At 46.7% G+C, this 22,217-nt stretch overlaps 1 protein-coding gene across 1 annotated transcript in view; it reads left to right on the top strand.

Annotated features, from left to right (window-relative positions):
- Positions 1-17,404: 17,404 nt before the first annotated feature.
- The window catches only part of PTGER1 (prostaglandin E receptor 1), a 42,292-nt gene continuing 37,479 nt past the window's right edge, over positions 17,405-22,217 (top strand). The window contains exons 1-2 of the mRNA XM_077470096.1: positions 17,405-17,724; positions 19,957-20,850. Of these exons, the coding sequence (XP_077326222.1) occupies positions 20,044-20,850 (807 nt within the window). The 5' untranslated portion in view covers positions 17,405-17,724; positions 19,957-20,043. The remainder of the gene's footprint in view (positions 17,725-19,956; positions 20,851-22,217) is intronic.

Below are 22,217 nucleotides of genomic sequence, written 5' to 3'. Positions count from 1 at the left end.
TATATATATCTGGTCTGCAACTGACATCTGGCAATCCAAGCAGAATGTACCCTTATCACAGTAGCCTCCTGGAGAGCGCTGTGCTAGGGAGGAGCCGGTTGGTGGCCTCAATAAGAGGTCATGGTGCACCTGTCAGCATGAAGTGCTAACCGGTATGCAAGTTCATAAATAAACATTAAGGCGTTAAAACCTTTATAAACTTAATATATGTGCACCGTCTGACCCCCTCCCCTTCCAGCACACCGCCTCCCACAGTAGTCTCAGACATGTTATACTAGTGTAGTGCTGGCTCCTGAAGAGCACGCGCTATGTGTTTTTGAAATTTAATGTTTAATCTAAACCGCAGTTTGGTTTGGGTTTAATTACTCCAAATTTTGACCACAGCATCAGTCTGACTAGACTACAAGATGTTCTGCCTGGCCATGGGGGGCACTGTCACTTCTGGCAGGCATGGTAACACAGTCTGGTTGGGTGCTTTAAGGTTACTTTCTCTCGGAGTCAGCGCAGTTGGAGTGTCACTCTTGCTGTGCCTTCTGGGAGAGGGTATTCAAGATGCGGATGTCACATGTTGCAGGGTTTCGGTCCAGAAGTATGTTCTAACTACATGGTCCTGGTCCTCCTGACCAGCCCCCAGGACATCTATGGTCTGGTGTGCAGATATACTTGACTTTATGTCTCGGGGCTGGCTAGCCCGAGGCAAGGAATCTAGAGGAAGGATTCAGAGGTGGTCCGGTGCCGTCTCAGAGGCCCAGCAACTTCAAAGTTATCCAGGGGAGGACTCTTCGGGAGAAGGCCACGCAAGTGTTGGCTTCTCAACAAGAGCCTGGTAAAGCTGAAGGACCTAAGCGAATCCAATCTCGTGCGGTATCGCCGGACTGGCTGCAAGATACTGGTACCACACGAGCGTTCTACAAGTTTTCCAGTTTCCTTACACGTGTTCTATAACAAAGTTTGTGGCAGAGACTTGTTCTTGATTCAAGCACCCTGTTGGCTGCTAGGCCTGGTGAGAAAAGGACTAGCCAACTAGGGTGAAGATCCAGCTATGAATGGCTATTCTCTGGATTTATTCTGGAAGTAAGAGAGTTCTTTCATACTGTCTTTGACACTTATGCCCCGTACACACGATCGGACTATCTGGCGGACTTGGTCCAGAGTCCGCCAGACAATCCGCCCGTGTGTGGGCTCCGGCTGGCTTTTTTCCCCCAAAAGTCCGGCAGACTTAGAAAGAAGTTTTGACTCAAAATTGTCTGCCGGACTTGGCAGACCGGCGGACAATCCGGCCATCTGTGTGCTAGTCTGCCAGACTTTTGAAATGAATGGACTTGTCCGCACATGGAGAAAAGTCTGTTCATTTTGAACGTGGCTCCAGGTAGACGGGACTAGCGAAGGAGGTCAGTGTCGCTGCCTACATCAGCAAGATTAACACCTCGCTGGTCCCGTCACCTGGTATGGACTTAAAGGGGAAGCCCTGGGCGGAAAAAAACGGTGTGGGGGTCCCCCCCAAGGTCCATATCAGACCCTTATCCGAGCACGCAGCCCGGCCGGTCAGGAAAGGAGGTGGGGACGAGCGAGCGCCCCCCCTCCTGAGCCGCACCAGGCTGTGTGCCCTCAACATGGGGGGTGCTTTGGGGAAGGGAGGCTGCACGGCCCCCCACCCCAAAGCACCTTGTCCCCATGTTTATGAGGACAAGGGCCTGTTCCCGACAACCCTGGCCATTGGTTGTCGGGGTCTGGGGGCTTATCGGAATCTGGGAGCCCCCTTTAATAAGGGGGCCCCCAGATACCGGCCCCCCACCCTATGTGAATGAGTATGGGGTACAATGTACCCCTACCCATTCACCTGGTGAAAAATGTGTAAATAAAACACAACACAAGGTATTAAAATAATTTACTGCACAGCTCCGGTGGTCTTCCGTCTTGGGGGGTCTTCTCGCCGGACTTCTCCGCTATCTTCTGCTAGCTATTTTACTAGCGGAGGAGCCCGGGGGTCTTCTTCCGACTTCGGGGGTCTTGTCCCCCTCTTCGGTTCTTCTTGCCGGGCCTCCACTTTCTTCTCCCAGCTCTTTTACTAGCGGTGGCCTGGTCTTCTGTCGCCGCTGCCGCCGCCGCCGCCGCTGCCGCCGCCGCTGCCTTCTCTTCTTCTTCTCTTCTTCCTTGAGATGTTGCCTCGTCGCTGTCTCTGGCCGCAATGACAGGGACGCGTTGTGCGGCGACTTATATAGGGACAATGGGTGGGGTCACTGGGTGATGTCACATGATGACCCCGCCCCTTATGATGTCACAGTCCCAGAATCCTCCGGGGCTGTGACATCATAAGGGGTGGGGACATCACCCGGTGACCCCGTCCATTGTCCCTATATAAGTCACCGCACAATGCGTCAAAATGTCACTTCTACCCATACTTCTTAAAGGAATATTTTTTCAATGTCATTTTTTCAAATTACATTTTTTTTTTTTTATTGCATTTAAGTCCAAATATGAGATCTGAGGACTTTTTGACCCCAGTTCTCATATTTAGGAGGACCTGTCATGCTTTTTTCTATTACAAGGGATGTTTACATTCCTTGTAATAGGAATAAAAGTGATCCAGATTTTTTTTTTTTAAAAACACCCCATCTCCTCTGTAACGCAAAACATGCAACCTGTGGAATTTTTTAAATGTCGCTTATGGAGATTTTTGAGGGTAAAAGTTTGACGCCATTCCACGAGCGGGCGCAATTTTGAAGCATAACATGTTGGGTATCAATTTACTCGGTGTAACATTATCTTTCATAATATAAAAAAAATGGGCTAATTTTACTGTTTTCTTATTTTTTTATTCAAAAAAGTGATATTTTTTTCCAAAAAAAGTGCGCTTGTAAGACCGCTGTACAAATACAGTGTGAAAAAAAGTATTGCAATGACCGCCATTTTATTCTCTAGGGTGTTAGAAAAAAATATATAAAATTTGAGAGTTCTAAGTAATTTTATAGCAAAGAAAACTGTTTTAAACATGTAAACACTGAGTCTGAAAAAGAGGCCTGGTCCTGAAATGGTTAATATCCATACCAGACCTGAATATGACCTGGTATGCTCTTGGAGGGGAGCCCATGCCGTTTTTTTTTAAAAATGAAAGTCACCTGGCCTGGGGGTGACTTAAAGTCGTGTTGTAAGTCGTCCCAAGTCGTGTTGTAAGACGCCCCAAGTCGCGCTGTGATTCACACTCAAGTTGTGTCCAAGTTGCCTCCCAAAGTCGCGCTGGAAGTCGTGTTGCCCCTGTGCGAATGGACTGTTAATGATACGGCATGCGCTATTATCAATGGGAGATTATTATCGCGTGCGCTGGCATATTATCTGTTGTGCTTATGCGTGCGCCGGTTCATGCGCTCACTTAATAATTTATCTGGAGCACAAACTGAGGTATGAACTGGCGCAGCGCATTCATCTTAGTAAATCAGCCCCATAGTCTTCAGGGGCCGCCGGGCTAGAGCTCACAGTAAAGCTGGTTCCAGGTAGCAGTTGGCCATCGTAGTGAGACAAGGAATGTCAATATTACAGACTGGGTGGCCAGTCATGTTAGCGTGCAGCCAACAGTGGGGATCAAATCAAAGTCTGAGGAAGAACTAGCATGTAGGCAGCAACAAGGGGCATAGGAGGTAATATAGGAGAAGGTGTGAAAGAGCAGCAAAAGATAGCAGCGGAGGGTACAGAAGCTCACTATTCCTTTGGCCTTCATTAGGTCTCCCGTGCCTCCACGGATTTGGTAAAACGCGAGCGTTGCCGACTCCGCCGTGGTCTGGGTGATCGGGATCTCCTCAGCCTCCATAATCCGGGGCAAGCAAAGGAGCTTTAAATTAACTGAAGCCAATCAGGCACCTCGATCAGGTTGGTCTCCATGAACGAGAACAAGGCAGGAAGTTCCGCAGGGGTGCACTGGGTAAAGAACTTTTGAGCCTTCCTGAAGATCACAGAGAGGGGGAAACCCCAAAGATAAGTAATCCCCAGCTGTCGGGCCATCTCCAGCACCGGTTTCAGCATACTACGCGTTGCAGAGTTGCTATGGATAGATCAGGCAGGATCCGGAGCGGAGCACCATCAAAATCAATTTCTCTCCTCTCCCATGCTTTCCGAAGGATGATCTCCTTATGGGGATAATGGTGCACCTAGCAGATCACATCTGGCGGTCTGTCCACATCCGATGAACGGGGGCCCAGGGCCCTATGGATCCGGTCGAAGGTCAGACTAGCAGGGAATGCTTCCCCCACGACATTGGGTAGATTCCGCCAGATTCTCTGTTCCTGTGGCTTCCGGAAGGCCCCCGAGCTGTAGATTGTTCCTCCGTATGGAGCTGTTGTGAAAGTAAGGCCGGCGCATGAGATGTCTGTTGTGTCTCCACTGCGAGCATCCTTTTCTCTAGGGACATCAATGCAGGTTCGCCTGTCTCCATCCGATCCATAGGTTAACACACATCTTGTTTAATGGAGGCTATTTCCTTGCGGTGGCCAGCCTTGAGCTTGCCTATGAGGGCCTCAATGTCTGTCCTCGTGGGTAGTACTTGCAGCAGTGCCCTCAGTTCCGCATCCGTTCTCAGGGTGAGTGGCAGGTGATGTGCCTCCTGTGGATCAGCGTGAACATATCTGAGTAGGCCTCCGATGTAGTCGAGGCTGCAGGAGAGGTGGAGAGTTCCTGTGAGTGTAGGCCCTTGTGGTGGGGCTTCATGTGATCCACCATCTTGGTGCTCGGGGAAGCCTCTGGGATTTGTGAGAACTAATGGAGGATTTCTGGTTTGTGGCTTGGGTGATTTCTTCTTGTTCCCCTTACTCTTCCGCTTTCCAGCCGAGTACATGCCAGGAAAATCCGATGGGTATAGCCCGGGCTACACTGAGAAGGGCCAGGAGCTCAATAGACATGCTTCCTCACTCGGCCATGTCCAGATCACGCACCCCCCCGGGTCCTTTATCTCTTCCCATAGCTGCTCCTCTGCTCTGCAGCTGCCCAAGGGGACAGAGATAGTGCGGGAAAGCAGCAGAAATAATAGTGCAGTCCATGCAGCTACTCCTGTATTGGCAGCACTGGGGACCGGGCTACACTTGCATTAAAAGAAAAACATTTAGGCTGCTTTCACACTGGGGCGAGAGCAGCGTCGGCGGTAAAGCGCCGCTATTTTTAGCGGCGCTTTACCGTCGTTTTAGCGGCGGTGTGCGGGCGCTAGCGGGGTGGTTTTAACCCCCGCTAGCGGCCGAAAAGGGGTTAAACCCGCCCGCAAAGCGCCGCTGCAGCGGCGCTTTGCCGGCGGTATTGCCGCGGTGTCCCATTGATTTCAATGGGTAGCAGCGGTATAGGAGCGGTGAATACACCGCTCCTTCACCGCTGCAAAGATGCGGCTGGCAGGACTTTTTTCACCGTCCTGCCAGCGCATCGCTCCAGTGTGAAAGCCCTCCGGCTTTCACACTGGAGTTAAAGGGGCCGGTTTTTTTCAGGCGTTACACAGGCGCTATTTATAGCGCTGTAACGCCTGAATACCGCCCCAGTGTGAAAGCAGCCTTAATGATGTATTCATTGTTACAGAACTGCATTAAATTGTGCTGTTTATAGCTTCTCTGAGTTCAGCTTTAACAAATGTGCACCACAATGAGCATTAATAGCACAAGGAAACGCATGCGGTAATGTTTTATAAAGACATGTTACTCTATGTACATACCTGCAAAAAGTCGGTTACCCGCCACAGATAATCTTTCATAAGGCTGTAAATAGCGCAGAGAACACATAAGGATATGAGGATTATTAATATATTGTTTAAAATTTTTGTGTTTTTCACGTCACTGCTTTTTGTCACCATGATCAAAGTGACATCTATTCTGCTCATGATAAAAAGAACATTCCAACTGGTTTTTGTCTGTGCAGTTTCACACCTGTTTATGGTGCTGCTGACCTGAGTAATCCTTTATTTTTAATGGAACGTTCCTCTGTATCACTGTCTTCACTGTTCAGGTTAGTTTATACTTGCATCACCCTCTCAAGAGTGATCTGTGGTGGATCTCTTTTCAGAGGGCGTTTGAAAGGCAGCTGGTAGGTGTTATGTCGCTTACTCATGGCCCATTTTTACCCTGAAAAAACCACATTATTGCACAACAACCATGTGTATTTCATTGTTTTTATTAACATTAAGAACATTTTCAGCAAGTACAGAAACCCCCTGTTGATCTTACCAGAAATGCCTTGTCCTTGTCACTTCCTGTGTGCTGAACTGAAGAATGTCTTCCTTCCTAGCAGTGGCAGCACGTCCATTAGGGGCGCAGAGGTGCCGTCTCCATAATCCATGTGTCTGGCCCCTAATCTCCATGCAGGGTGCCAGACACATGGATTGCAATGGGGTTTTGTTTTAGAAGCAGGTGATTAGAGCCAGAGGCTTTAATTGGCTTCAAAAAAGGGTGGGCTCAGGGCGCAGAGCAAGAAGAACCGAAGAGGGGGACAAGACCCCCGAAGTCGGAAAAAAAGGGGGTGGCGACAGAAGACTGGGCCACCGCTAGTAAAAGGGCTAAAGGAAGGAAGCGGGAGCCTGGTAAGAAAAACCAAAGAAGACCCACGAAGAGGAGGACAAGACCCCCGAAGTCGGAAGAAGACTCCCGGGCGGCGACGAAGAAGAAAGCCAGGCTCCTCCGCTAGTAAAAGAGCTAGCAGAAGATAGCGGAGGAGTCCTACGAGAAGACCCCCCAAGACGGAAGAAGACCCCCGGAGCTGTGCAATAAATTATTTTAAACCCTTGTGGGTTGTGTTTTATTTACATTTTTTTCACAGGTGAATGGGTAGGGGTACATTGTACCCCATACTCATCCACATAGAGTGGGGGGCCGGTATCTGGGGGCCCCCTTATTAAAGGGGGCTCCCGGATTTCGATAAGCCCCCCCCGCCCATTGACCCCGAAAACCAACGGCCAGGGTTGTCGGGATGAGGCTCTTGTCCTCATCAACATGGGGACAAGGTGCTTTGGGGTGGGGCACGGCCCCCCTTTCCCCAAAGCACCCTCCCATGTTGAGGGCACGTGGCCTGGTATGGCTCAGGAGGGGGAGGACGCTCGCTCGTCCCCACCCCCCTTTCCTGACCGGCCGGGTAGCGTGCTCGGATAAAGGTCTGATATGGACTTTGGAGGGGACCCCCCATGGCTTCAGGTGACGGGGCCAGCGACGTGTCAATCTCGCCGCCGATGACGGCGACATTGACTTCCTTCACTAGTCCCGGGTACCTGAAGCCGCGTTCAAAATGAATGGACTTTCCTCCGTGTGTGGGCAAGTCTGTTCATTTCAAAAGTACGGCGGACTCCCACCTAGTCCGTCGGAAAAGTCCAGACATGTGTGGGCAGGTCCGCTCGTTTGGAAAGTCTGGCGGAAAGTCCGGCGGACTTTCCGGCGGAAAGTCCGCCAGACTAAGTCCGCCGAATAGTCTGATCGTGTGTATGCGTCATAAGACTACTAAGCTGTGCTATATTACATTTTTGGTTTTAAAGTTTTAAACCCAGGAGCCTGCATTCAATATATCCGGTCTCCGCAGTACACAGAACATGGAAAGGCAATTATTTTAGTAAATATAAACTGCTAAATACCTTTTCTCATCAGCAGTATATAGCAGTTTTGTGACTTGTATCAGTGTATGGTTAAAGCTTGAAGGAGAAGTTTTCATTCTCCTCTGACTGTCCTGAGGCCTGAAGCTGCAAGGCCCCCGACCCTCTGTCTGGACAATGCTAATTGGCCCTGTGCTGATCACATGCACACTCCCAAGAAAAGAAAAGAAAACTCTCAAGCAATACACACCAAACTGAGCATGTGCAGCTTGTCCCCTAGCTACTGTTCTAGCAGGAGATGAGTTGGGGACAATGGAAGAAGGAGAGGATCAGAGAAGACAGGATCAAACAGCCTTTTTGTACACAATGCAGATGATTAACCCCTTTAGGTTCCACAGAGAGTATAACAAGCATGCTTTACTGCATATACAGACTGATTTTACTGTTGTGGGTTTAGAAACACTTTAAGTTACACTTACAGGATAGTCCCTCACTCAGCTTCTGTTCAGACAGCAAAAGAAGAAGAAGTAGACTGAGGCCGCGTACACACGGGCGGACTGTTCGCCCAACCTTGTTCGGCAAACAGTTTCATCAAACAGTCCGCTCAAAATTTGCATGAGCGGACTTGCCCACACACGAGCGGACTGTTTGACGAACAAGGTTGGGCAAACAGTTCGCTCAACTTTTGAAATGAACGGACTCGCCCACGTAAGGCGGAGGCAAGTCCGCCCATTTCGAGCGCGTGTACAGGTAGGCGGGGCCCGCGAAGGAGACGTCGCGGGCTCCGCCGCCTGGAATGGGCTTAAAGGGGAACCCCAACGCCGAAAAAAATCGGCGTGGGGGTTCCCCCCAAGTCCACACCAGACCCTTGTCCGAGCACGCTACCCGGCCGGCCCCCCTCCTGAGCCGTACCAGGCCGCGTGCCCTCAACATGGGGGGTGCCTTGGGGAAGGGGGGGCCGCGCGGCCCCCCCACCCCAAAGCACCTTGTCCCCATGTTGATGAGGACAAGGGCCTCTTCCCGACAACCCTGGCCGTTGGTTGTCGGGGTCTGCGGGCGGGGGGCTTATCGGAATCCGGGAGCCCCCTTTAAGAAGGGGGCCCCGGATACCGGCCTCCCACCCTATGTGAATGAGTATGGGGTACAATGTACCCCTACCCATTCACCTGTGAACTAAAGTACAATAAAAAACACAACACAGAGAAAAAATATTTTATTGCACAGCTCCGGGGGTCTTCCGTCTTCGGGGGTCTTCTCGCCGGACTCCTCCGCTATGTGTGTGTAGCTCTTTTGCTAGCGGAGGAGTCCGGCTTTCTTCCTCCCCGCCGCCGGCCTCTTCTCCCGACTTCGGGGGTCTTGTCCCCCTCTTCGGTTCTTCTGCCGGGCCACCGCGCCTGGTCCGGTGGCCCGGTCTTCTGTCGCCGTCTTCCGTTCTTCTGTCGCCGCCTTCGGTTCTTCTGCCGGGCCACCGCGCCTTCTTGTAGCTCTTTTACAGGCGGTGGCCCGGTCTTCTGTCGCCGCTGTCGTCGCCGCCGCCGCCGCCTTCCGTTCTTGTTCTTCTTCTTGTTCTTCTTCTTCTCCTGGAGATGTTGACTCGACGAGCTCTCCGGCCGGAATGCCAGAGCCGCGCTGTGCGGTCACTTATATAGTGACAATGGGGCGGTGTCACATGGTATATGTCACATGGGTTGGTCACATGGTGACCCCGCCCCCTTACGATGTCATAGTCCCCATGTGACATCAACCCATGTGACCAACCCATGTGACATATACCATGTGACACCGCCCCATTGTCACTATATAAGTGGCAGCGAAGCGTGTCCCTGGCATTCCGGCCGGAGAGCTCGTCGAGTCAACATCTCCAGGAGAAGAAGAAGAACAAGAAGAAGAACAAGAACGGAAGGCGGCGGCGGCGGCGACGACAGCGGCGACAGAAGACCGGGCCACCGCCTGTAAAAGAGCTACAAGAAGGCGCGGTGGCCCGGCAGAAGAACCGAAGGCGGCGACAGAAGAACGGAAGACGGCGACAGAAGACCGGGCCACCGGACCAGGCGCGGTGGCCCGGCAGAAGAACCGAAGAGGGGGACAAGACCCCCGAAGTCGGGAGAAGAGGCCGGCGGCGGGGAGGAAGAAAGCCGGACTCCTCCGCTAGCAAAAGAGCTACACACACATAGCGGAGGAGTCCGGCGAGAAGACCCCCGAAGACGGAAGACCCCCGGAGCTGTGCAATAAAATATTTTTTCTCTGTGTTGTGTTTTTTATTGTACTTTAGTTCACAGGTGAATGGGTAGGGGTACATTGTACCCCATACTCATTCACATAGGGTGGGAGGCCGGTATCCGGGGCCCCCTTCTTAAAGGGGGCTCCCGGATTCCGATAAGCCCCCCGCCCGCAGACCCCGACAACCAACGGCCAGGGTTGTCGGGAAGAGGCCCTTGTCCTCATCAACATGGGGACAAGGTGCTTTGGGGTGGGGGGGCCGCGCGGCCCCCCCTTCCCCAAGGCACCCCCCATGTTGAGGGCACGCGGCCTGGTACGGCTCAGGAGGGGGGGCGCGCTCGCTCGCCCCCCTTTCCTGGCCGGCCGGGTAGCGTGCTCGGACAAGGGTCTGGTCTGGACTTGGGGGGAACCCCCACGCCGATTTTTTTCGGCGTTGGGGTTCCCCTTTAAGCCCATTCCAGGCGGCGGAGCCCGCGACGTCTCCTTCGCGGGCCCCGCCTACCTGTACACGCGCTCGAAATGGGCGGACTTTCCGAGCGGGAACAGTCCGCTCATTTCGAAAGTACAGCGGACAAGCCCACACACGGGCGGACTGTTCGCTCAAACACAGTTTCAGCGGACAGTTTTTCGGAATTTCCGAAAGACTTTGTCCGTCCAACTGTCCGCTGAAACTGTCCGCTGAAAGCCCACACACGAGCGGACTGTCCGCCCAAACACTGTTCAGCGGACAAGGTTGGGCGAACAGTCCGCCCGTGTGTACGCGGCCTGATGCGCACACCTCTTTGTTATTATCCTCTCTCCCCCTATCAGCATGCCCCTTGAGCACTGCAGCACAGTTGATTTATTCCTCGTTCTGCTTCTCTCATTCTCAGTCTAAGATCTGTTGTGGAAGGGATTGAAGAGGCTGATACAAAGTCAGGTTCTTACACTAGTATAAAAAAAAATAATACACATTTATTGCAGGCATTGAATGGGAGACAATCAGTTCATGTGCTGACATTGCGTATGCTAATAGGAGGAGAGAGCAGAGTGACAGGCAGATGAGCTCATCACTGTGCTGCTTCTACATCAGTGTCCAGTCACAGGCTGTGGGCGGGTCCCAGGCAGCTTGGATTAGAGGAAGTAGTATAAATGATGCTGGTCGTCAGACTGAGGACATCTAGTGGCGGAAAACATGTACTGGGGGAAGAAGCTCTTTATTGACCACTAGATCTCTGGAAAGTTTTATCCAAGTCATGACCATTCTTTGCTATTCATCTCTGCGCTACTTTAACTGACAATTGCACCCTGCAACAATGTACACAAATTACATTTATATAATTTTTTTTTTTTACACAAATGAAGCTTCCTTTTGGTTGAGTTTTTATTATTTATTATATAAACTAATAAAAAACCAAAAAACATTTCAGCTGAAAAAAAATTCTACTTTCTGTTGTAAAACATATCCAATAAAAAAAAAACATAGTTCTTCATGAATGTAGGCTAAAATGTATTCTGCTACATGTATTTGGTAAAAAAAAAGATCCCGACAAGTGTATAATAATTGGTTTGGTGAGTTATAGCATCTACAAACTATGATATATATATATATACTGGAATTTACGCAGCTATAGACGCTATACTATAAAAGCAGTGTTCAGCGACTTGTAGTGTGACTGTGATAGGGTGGCACTAACAGACACTATCTGGGAGGCACAGGAAGTAAGTGACCTCATAAATTATATCAACTACGTATACAGATAGAAAATCTGTATACGTAGTTGATATAATTTATAAGGTCACTTACTTCCTGTGTCTTGATAATTAGGTTGATAACACACCAGGTGCGCTGATTCGAATCTGGGTCTCGCTCCTGGAAGGTTTTTAAGCCTGAGGGCTCACTCCTCTCATCTGGTGACTCCCAGGTGTCTATCAGCACCAAGCTTTTTTCATTTATCTCCCTACCTTGTTTAAGGTGGGAGGGCCTCTTTGTAGATCTTTCGCTATTTTTGTATAGTTGTATTACTTATAAGTATTTTTGTTGCTTAGTTTATGGTTGATTTGACTCAAAGGTACAATAGATAGTCACCTAACATGGATGTTCTTGGCACAGCTTGGACTGGGTTTATGACCCAGATACAAACCTCTTGTCTAAATATTAATAATAGATCCAAGGAGGAAATTAAAACTTTTCTTGACCGTATGTACAATCTATTAAAACGCAAATCACACCTTCATTGGCATTTAGAGTACTTCCAACAATACATTAAAGAAGAAACTTGCCCTATGGGGCTGAGAATTCAAATATTTCCTACCATTAAAGATCCATCTCCTTCCTTCAAAACTGCATGGGAAAATTTTTGAACCCATTGCAGTTTGGAACTAATGGAAACTCTAATTACGCAATATACCTTGGACATGATCTCTCATGATAGTGAAATTAATAGATTAAGTACCCAATATCAACACATCCTTGATTCCCCGTCTTTCTCCAATCAATGGAGGGAGATTCAGGAACGTCTAGAGGAATTAAACAAATAAATAAACAAACCAAATTTGTTAAAGACAAGTTAGCCTTTTCCGAAAGCTTTGCATACAAATGGGTAGGACGCATGAGGGGTAGAAAAGCAGCCCCACAGGGTGTATCTACTACTGACCCGATGTCAAATTATGTTGAGTCAGACTCATCCTTATCATCTTCTGTCTCTCACTCGGTGGGCTCCCATTCCATTAATCCGTCTACCTCCAAGGCCACACGCAAACGTAATCGTTATAGTGGAGGCACTTCTCCAGTAGCCCCCACTAAAGGTAAGAAAACATCTACCAGACAAAAATCAGCACACACAGTGGAAGACCCATCTCCTCCTCCCTCACAACAAGCTGGTGCGACGGGTTCCTCAACACTACACAATGTCATCCCCAAGAATTAGGGGCGATGGCTGGTAATTTGAAAAAACTTTGGTTGACATTGATTTTTTAGATCTAACTTCACCGGACTTAAAGAAGTCACAACAGACCAAACTCTACACATTCATTCAAAAACCTCCCCCACTCCCTTACCCAGCACTCCCAGCCCACACACCTAAATATTATTAATTTGGCTGCATGTTCCATTTCTCCAGATGAGTCTTACAATTGGGCCTTGGTTTTTGCCCACTTCAACCTCTACATGTCACACAAACCATTAAAGATTTATATTTATTTGCAAGAAACGTAACCTTTACATTTATTTTTTATACCAATCGGCAAAATGTCAACTTGGAACGGCAGCTCAGTGAGTGTACAAGACACTTTTCAATGGACGAATTTCGCGCCTTGCGCGACTTAATGTTATTATATGATGAGGGCCAGATGGATGACTCCACCGATCCAGTTACTGGGTCGGGGCTGCCCCCGTCTGACACCCCCAAGTGCGACTTTGGCGCCATCCCGTAAATTCAAAGTCAAGTCACAGAAATTCCCAGATCTGATGACATGCCCGTCGATTTGGGCATTTCTTCATCAATGTATTAAAGATTTGAAGAGACAAAATAAACCTGAATTTACATCTAACTTAACTCTTGGTCAGCAACAGGCCCTTAAACTTCTACAAAAATGGGATGACATAGTCATCAAACCCTCCGATAAGGGCGGGAATATAGTTATTATGTCCCATGCCCAGTATCTATCTATGTGCCATGACATACTTAAGAACACGACTTGGTACCAACCTATTTCACCCAACTGCACCATGTTGTTCGCAAATGAATTTGGTGAACTCTGTACAGGGGCCTTTTGGCAAAGGCTGATTGATAGAGACACCCTCAATTTCTTAATTCCTAAACATCCACGTACTCCTACTTTTATTCCCTACCAAAGACACACAAAAATCTTGGTAAACCACCGGGCAGACCTATTGTGTCGGGCATAGGATCATTGACAGATAACGCAAGTAAATTTGTGAGCAGCTTTTTACTTTCTCATGTCTCAAGTTTACCCTCACACATTCAAGATACATCTGACCTCCTCAGGCACAGCGAAGACATCCTGGTCCCTCCCGACTCCCTTCTCGTGGCGATTGATGTGGAGGCTTCTTTATTTGAGCAGCCCTCATGAGAGGGGAGTCGCGACGGCCAGGATGTTTCTGATGGAACAGGAACATACATCTTGGCCTCTCAATGAATTAATTCTCAAGCTACTAATCTTTATCCTTACACATAACGTCTTTGTTTTTGAAGATCAACACTACTTACAAACACAGGGCGTCGCGATGGGCACGTCATGTGCACCATCTTATGCCAATCTTTATCTCGGCGCCTGGGAAAAACTATTTTTTTCCAACGATAGGTATTCACCTTATCTTGAGTACATCTTGTGTTGGTATAGATTTATTGATGACCTATTTGTAGTGTGGACGGGATCTGTCTCGCTACTAAATCAGTTTATTGAGTGTATTAACGTGAATGACATGAATTTACGCTTTACAGTCAATGCAGACCAAGTACAGATTCCATTTTTGGACGTGCTCATTGGAAAAAATCCTGATGGTTCTCTTTGCACCAATGTATTTCGTAAACCCACGGCAGGCAATACATTATTGCACGTTTCCGGTGCCCATCCAAAATCTTTAATACAAAGCATCCCGTATGCGCAATATCTGCAGCTTCAACGCAATTGTGCACGGGATGAAGACTTTTTTGTTCAATCGGCTGCCCTTCGGGAATGATTACTCTCGAGAGGCTACTCCAAAAATTGTCTGCGCAAGGCCTTTAATAAAGCCTTAAATCGCACCAGAACATCGTTATTATACTCTAACCCACAAACCTCCAATACCAACACAGTTAAAGTTATCACCCAATACTCAGCTCATCATGATCAATTCAGAAACCTCTTGACTAAACATTGGCATTTTCTTACAGACCATCACATTTTAACACAATATGTATGCGAGAAACTGGAAATAGTGTTTCGTAAAGCCAAATCCCTGAGGGATAGTCTTACCAGTAGCCACTACAGACCACTAATTTACTGAGTCAGAGAGGGACTTTCCCCTGTGACCAATGTCCTCTGTGCCCTTGGATTTTTTCAGGGACTACAGTTAGACTTCCCAACGGTGAACTTAACACGCCCCCCTTTAGAGCCTCCTGTGAGACCACCGGAGTGGTATATTTAATGCTCTGTACATGTGGAGCATTTTACATAGGCAAGACCATTAGGGAACTCAGACTGAGAGTGGGTGATCATGTTTATTATTCCACGAATGGTAAATTGACTACCATCGGCCGACACATTGGCCTGTACCACAAATTTGACCTTCAAGCAGTCAAGTTTTTGGTATTGGAAGTGGTACCACCGGATACGAGAGGCGGTGATCGAGATAAAATTATCTGGCAACGAGATCGAAAGGTTGGATGCCTTGAGACCACCTGGCCTCAATGAGACTAATTCCTTTAAATCCTTCCTCTAGATACCATCTAATACCCCTCTGTCTGGGTGGTCCTTTGGTCTTGCCTATGCCCGGTATGTATTCCAGCCTAAAGCATAGAATGATACTATGCGAAAAGTCAGGCAATCCAATAGGATCGCCTGACGTTTTGGCCAATCTGGAAACAGGTCCCAGACCTACTTCCTGATTGGCAGGGAGGAGATTTAGTGTGAAAAGAGCAAATATTAATTCGCTATCTCACACAACTGGGTGGGCTTCAAGCGTAGTGCTCTGCGCCCGGAGCCCACCCTTTTTTGAAGCCTATTAGAGCCTCTGGCTTTGATCATGGGCTTCCAAAAAACTCTCCCCCATTGGAATCCATGGTCCGGCACCGTGTATGCACCCATGTGCCCTGTATTTATGGGCCACCACTGTTTACCATACTGCCTCACCTACTCCCCATACCGCCTCACCAACCCCTCATACTGCCTCACCTTCTCTCTTTCAGGTATAGCATTTCCCTCTATCCCTTCCTAATCACTGCGCCTCCCTGTCACCGACCTAATCCCCCCCCCAGGTTAAAGCAACTCCCACCCACCTCCTTCTCAGTCCACCCCTCCCTTACCCACCTAAACCTCCCTCCCCTGCCCAGTAAAAGCACCTTACACATGCCTCATTCTGCCCTGTTTGTCACACTGGAAGCGTTTTAGTCTGCTGACCCATGAAACTATGCACTTCATATGTGGCTGGTATCTTCTTTCATTAAAGTGGCATTCCTGGCTAACCATAACTTCTCAAAAATGTCATCATCCCCCCGCGGACCCCCCACTTACTACTGACCCCTAAAATCTGCCTCACTTACTACTGACCCCTGAAATCTGCATCTCTTACTGCTGACTAGCGGCGGCCGGTCCACAAGGGACTCTCCCTCCTCATTGGCTGAGATAGCAGCGGGTGCCATTGGCTCAGTGAGCCAATGAGTAGAGAGAGGGGTTGGGGACGAGCTGTGGCTCTGTGGCTGTATGCACACAGGGAGCTGTGGCTCGGCTCAGGTGCCCCATAGCAAGCTGCTTGTTGTGGGGGCACTCAACAGGAGGGAGGGGCCAGAAGCACCAAAGAGGGACCTGAAAAGAGGAGGATCTGGGCTGCTCTGCAAAACCACTGCACATATAACACGTTTATTATTTCTAACAAAAAAAAACCAAGACATTAGTATCACTTTAAACATAAAAAATAGAGAGGGTGAATCTCTGTAACGGGGAAACAAACAGCAGTAAAAACCTGGCAGGTGTTTTAATTCGTCTCCAATTTTTTTTACAAAACTTAAAAAAAGTTTACTTATTCTTTAAAATAAGAATTAGAAAAATGGATTTAGACTGTAATTAACACTTATGCCCCGTACACACGACCAGACTTTTCAACATCAAAAGTCTGACGGAATGATTCCGGCAGACTATTCGAATGTGTGTGGGCTGCAGCGGACTTTTGATTTGCAAAAGTCTGACAGACTTTAGAAATGGAACATGTTTCTAATTTTTCCGACAGAACTCTGCCGGACCCAGAAATCCGCTCGTGTGTGTGCTAGTCTGACGGACTAAAACCGACGCTAGGGCAGCTATTGGCTACTGGCTATGAACTTCCTTATTCTAGTCCAGTCGTACATCATCACGTTCGAATCCGTCGGACTTTGGTGTGATTGTGTGTGGCCAAGTCCGTTCATTCGGAAAGTCCGTCAGAACTCTGTCAGAACTCCTTCAGAACTCCGTCGAAAGTCTGCCGGACTTAAGTCCTGTCGTGTGTACGCGGCATTACAGATCTTGTCCCATCACCCGACTGTACCTAGACAGAAAAGAGAGGCAGCAGACCTATGAGCCCATCACTTGCTCTCTCCTCCTATCAGCATGTTCCTGGTTAGTGCATGAGCACTATGCAGCTTCTCCATCTCCAATTCTGGGCTGTGCTGCACAGGGGACTGATACTTTGTAAAATTCAGATAGTTATAGTAATTGCTTTAAAAATACATTTAATAATGTGTTAATTAATAGAGAGCTTCACTGATTTGGGACTTTTATATTTGCCTGGAGTTGAGATTTAAGTAAAAAAGCTTTTAAAATGTTCTTTCTTATCTCCCATCTCATCACTATTTTCCTCCTTTTGTGTGTATTTTCTCGCCCCATTCTCTCACCCTTCTCCTGGTCCTTGTGGAAGGAGGAGGAGGAGGAGGCACCATCCAGGGGAGGATGAGAGAAGCACAAGAAGATAGCGTGCCTGAGATACGAAGAGTGGAGCTCAGACAAGGGGACATACAAGTACACACAATGGAATGAGTTGAGACACCAAGGGGCTAGACGAAGAAGAAGAAGAAGAAGAAGAAGAAGAAGAAGGGGGTGTTTGGCAAGAAACCACTGACAGGAAAGAGACACATGTGTAACTGAGAAGAACATGGTAGGACTTTTCTGTAATCAGCAAAAGTGAAATAAGAGAAATACATCATGGACTGTGGCTAAAGCGGACACACCCCAGGACTGTCACTCAAGGAAGAACAAGACGTACCCAACAGAGATCCGAGACGTCCCAAAAAGAGGTGAGTGTTACCGGCAGATTGAAAAAAACTTAAAAGCATGGCAAGTGACATACTGTAACCCACAAGGACAATCTAACAATTTTGATAAATATGACATTTCAGGATAATACACAAAATTTGACGGGGTTACAGAAAAAAAAACTGACGTTTATAAATGAACCTGTTTATGAGGTCTCAAGCAGGTCTTCAATATTCAATTAAATAATGATATTCTTTATTAAGTATCTTTAGGATTGTAAGGCATGACAGGAAAATAATCATCGAGTATTTATAACTTGTTTCATAATGTCTTTTCAGGCTGTAGAAGGATCTATTGTTTTCTGAGGGATATATTCACATTTTCCTTTTTGTCATAGAGGAAATTTAAACATAACGTAGGCAAGTTATTTACGTAATGGTCATCTTAAGCTTAGCTTTTATTGTGTCTTTATCAGAGAGGAGAGGGTTCTAGATGATTGTAGATGCAGAATAATATTTAGGGAATTACATCTTTTGGAGCCCAAATAAGAAGGTAAAAGTAGCACTTTGTATCTTTTTTTATTTTTTTTTTACATTTATTTTTTTTAAATAAAAAAAAAGTAAATAAAAAATGTTTTAGCACTTTAAGGTTCACACTATTGCGAATTGGATATGGATTTCCTCACATCCAATTCACAATAGCAGGAGATTTTGATCTTCTCTCTATGGAGCAGGTTCACATATCTCCGTTGCGGCTCCGATGTGTCCTTTGGTCCATTTCAGGTCCAAATTCAGACAAAAATTCAGGCTGAAATCGCAACGGAAACAGTGAATGAAGATGCACCAGACCGCATGCGAAGATAGTGTGAACCCAGCCTGAATCTTTGAACAGTGGCCACATTAAAACTTTGGTTCACATTTTCCTTGTTATCATGAAGGACATTTGAACACAACTAACATCAGTTATCTGTGTAATGGTCACCTAAGCGTAGCTTTTGATGTATCTACATCAAAGGTGATCATTGTCCTAGAACTAGACAGTCATATGTGCAGATTATCTGGGTAATTACATTTTTTGGGGTCCCATGATACAGATAAAAGTAATACATTGGATCTTTATTTTATTTTTTATTTATTTTTATTTTTTAAAATCTGATTTTTTTATTTTTTTTGCAAAAAAAACCCAAAACAAAACAAACACTTTTAATCTTTGAACAGTCCATAGTAAAATTTGATTCACAACTTTAAAAAATATCCTGAGACAAAAAACATTATACAGATAGTTTCCATTGGACACTTAAGCTCGGTTCACACTGATGCAGTGCAAATTGGTTCGATTTTATAGTGCAATTTGTGTTTTGACAGGTGCAAATTGAATGAGATTTCTGAGGGGACTGGACATACTAGCTGGAGATTAAAATTGCACAGCACCCGCACTAAACTTGCACAGGACCCTTTTTTTAACTGGATCAAAATCGTACTGCATCGATGTGAATGCCGTCATGGAAAACAATGTATTTTCAGATGACATGCGAATCTTTGATTTTTGGATCACATCAGATTTTGTATCAGTGTGAAGAACCTGTATGTGAATAATGCTGTTTATGAAATGTGTCATTTTTCTGACATGTTATAGCGTGGACCTTCACTTGCCTTTATCTGGCCCTTGTGGCACTATTCCACCAACTGACACCAATGATGGAGCACTATTCCTTCCATTAAAACCATTGATGGGGCATTGATGCTGTGCCATTTTCTACTTCTACTGGCCACAGACTGGTTCCGCTAAAGTCTGAAGGACTGGCCCTTTGCTTAGACAGTTTGAAGACCCCAGTATTATAGTATGCCAGGTTTCCCAATGAGAGGAGTTGAGGTTTAAAGCAGAGTTTCACCCAAAAGTGAAGCTGTAATCTGTCACAGCTGGGTGAGCACAGTAGTGATGCCGGCGCTGTGGAGAGGATAGCTGAGGCTTTGGGCGGCCGCATTGCTGGACCGTGGGACAGGTGAGTGTTTATTACACTTTTTGTAGCTGCTGACTTTGTATAAACACAAAAGCGGGAAAAACTTGCATAAGCGTTGGAATTATAGTTTTTTATGGATTTTAGTTATAATTCCATGTTTGTTGAGAAAAGTTGCTGTTAATAATTAAGAAATAATTAAAATTTGTTTTTTCTTTTTTTTTCTTTTCCTCCAACATCATCCTCATGTTCATAATGTTGATGACACCTCTACACCTATCTTCTGAATTGGTCCAACATCCACCCCCCTGGAAAGTTTGCCTCCGCACATATTGAAAATTACTGCCGCGTCTTTCATTCTCCACAGCCCCATCACTGCTTCCCCTTAGCTTGTCACCCTCTAATGTCCCCACCTATACATTCCAACTCTTCTTTTTTCTCAATGATCTCTCCTTGGCCTCCAACCTCTCCTTCCTATACCACCGCACCATCTCGTTCCACATCATCTACCCCACTCCTTCCATCCCTCTCTATGGCAATAGGAGCGTTATCCAATGCTCTTGGTCTCTGGATCCTTGCTCGGGCATATTCCCACTCTCGACGCCTCCGACGTTCCAGAGCGCAGTTCCTCCTTTTAGCCTCAGGTCTTTTATTGACAGATTTGGCTGGACATGTCATCGCAGGATCCTTCGTTTTGTGGCTCTACTCCCATGGAGGAATATCAATGGCTGGATGTCAGTTTCTCGGATGCTGTATGGTGTTCTTTGGCCTTTCTCCACTCTTTCTTGGCCTTCTCATGGCATGTGAACGTTGCCTAGGACTTACAAGACCTCTCTGGCATTCTATTATGGTCACTCACAACCGAGCACGGATAAGCTTGGCCTTGACCTGGGCAGTAGCTCTTCTGGTGTCCACCCTTCCATTTATTGGTTATGGAACGTATGGGTTACAACCTTCAGGAACCTGGTGCTTTTTGCAGGAGCCCCCCGGATTTTGCTTACTGTTTTCTGGATTAGGTTTGGGATCCCTGGCTGCTGCTTTGATATGCAACATGATAGTTGGAGTTACTTTACTGAGAGCTCGGATAAAAAGAACATCCGGAGGGGAACGCAGGAGACACCGTCGTGGAACCCGATCCCATGATTTGGAGATGATGGTACAGCTTTTGGCAATCACTCTGGTGTCATGTGTGTGCTGGAGCCCTCTGCTGGTAGGTTCTTTTCCATTATATACTGGCTGACTCCCCTTGTAAAATAGTTGTGATTTGATTGATTGTAGTTCATGATTCCTAGAGAATTTATTTGTAACAATGGATATAGAACCTATATAAATAAATGTGCCAAAAGGTAAAATTACAACACCCAAAAACGAACTTAACAAATATTTTTGGGAAAATTGCATGTAATTTAAAAAAAAGAATAAACTGCAAAAAATTAATTCATAAGCCACCCATTGATCTGGCCATTCCAACAAAGGTTCAATAATTTTCTACACTTTATCAAGAAAGGGGAAAAGCACTTTTAATGAGTATGGGTTTTACTGGAATAAAACAGGAAAATCTGCTATGTCTGCTGGAGGGGATTAGAGATGGTTTGAAAAGCAGGCAATTACCACTTTCTGCGTGATTATTGATGACATTTATGTCTGGCAGGAAACATTGAAAAAGAAAAACAACCACTTCTGCGGTAATGAGAACAAACAAGGGCTTACATTGAGGACTTGTAGTAGTTGAGGAAATGCAGGAAACTTTCAGGTGCATTCCATTTCTTTTTCAGACCATTTTGAGATGCTTTTGACTTCCTTCATAGATGCATTTGACCTGCAATTGCCTTTCTACGTCAGGCTGCTTCGGCGCTCCCATTGACTTTTCTAGAAAGAAAGGCAGTTCCGGTATGAACAAAAGGTCATTAAAACGTTCTCTTTGCCCAGGCCAAGCTTTAGCAAGTAATTTAAAATGTATCCAGATCCAGGAAAAAATGTAATCTATTGTCGCTTACCAGTTCTTACACATGGTGGCTGTATTAGCTTTTTTTTCAGGATTTTTCTCCTCTATTTGTCCCGGTGTTTCTGCCAGTAACACATTTCCTGTCCAATGGTGACAATGCTTCCTCACTGGACTCTATATGAAGAAGCAGTGTTGCCTCCTCAGGGCAAGACTACTAAACACTTCCACCTCTCCTCTTCTCCATAACTTATAGGGGAGTGTTCTATGGTCCACAGAGAGAGAAGAGAACAATGCTAACTGATAACAGTAATGCACTGTACACACAACCGGTTTTACCGTTGGAAAAAACTGGAGGTTTTTTCGATGGAGTACCGACGGAATTCTGCTGAAACTGTCTTGCGTACACACGATCACACCAAAGTTCGATCCTCAAGAAAGCGGTGACGTACAACACGTATGGCGGGACTAGAAAAAGGAAGTTCAATAGCCAGTAGCCAATTGCTTCTGTCTTGTACTTGCTTCAGAGCATGCGTTGTTTTTTGTCCGTCAGAACAGCATACAGATAAACGGTTTTCCCGATAGAAATTGGTTCCATCGGAAATATTTAGAACATGTTCTATTTCAGAATTCTT

The sequence above is a fragment of the Lithobates pipiens genome, unplaced genomic scaffold, assembly GCF_037356315.1.
Source record: "Lithobates pipiens isolate NorthernLeopardFrog02 unplaced genomic scaffold, aLitPip1_a1.2 Scaffold_8, whole genome shotgun sequence".
In the NCBI taxonomy this organism is placed as follows: Eukaryota; Metazoa; Chordata; class Amphibia; order Anura; family Ranidae; genus Lithobates; species Lithobates pipiens.
The sequence above is the reverse complement of the archived record's forward strand: the minus strand, read 5'-3'. Positions and strand labels throughout refer to the sequence as shown.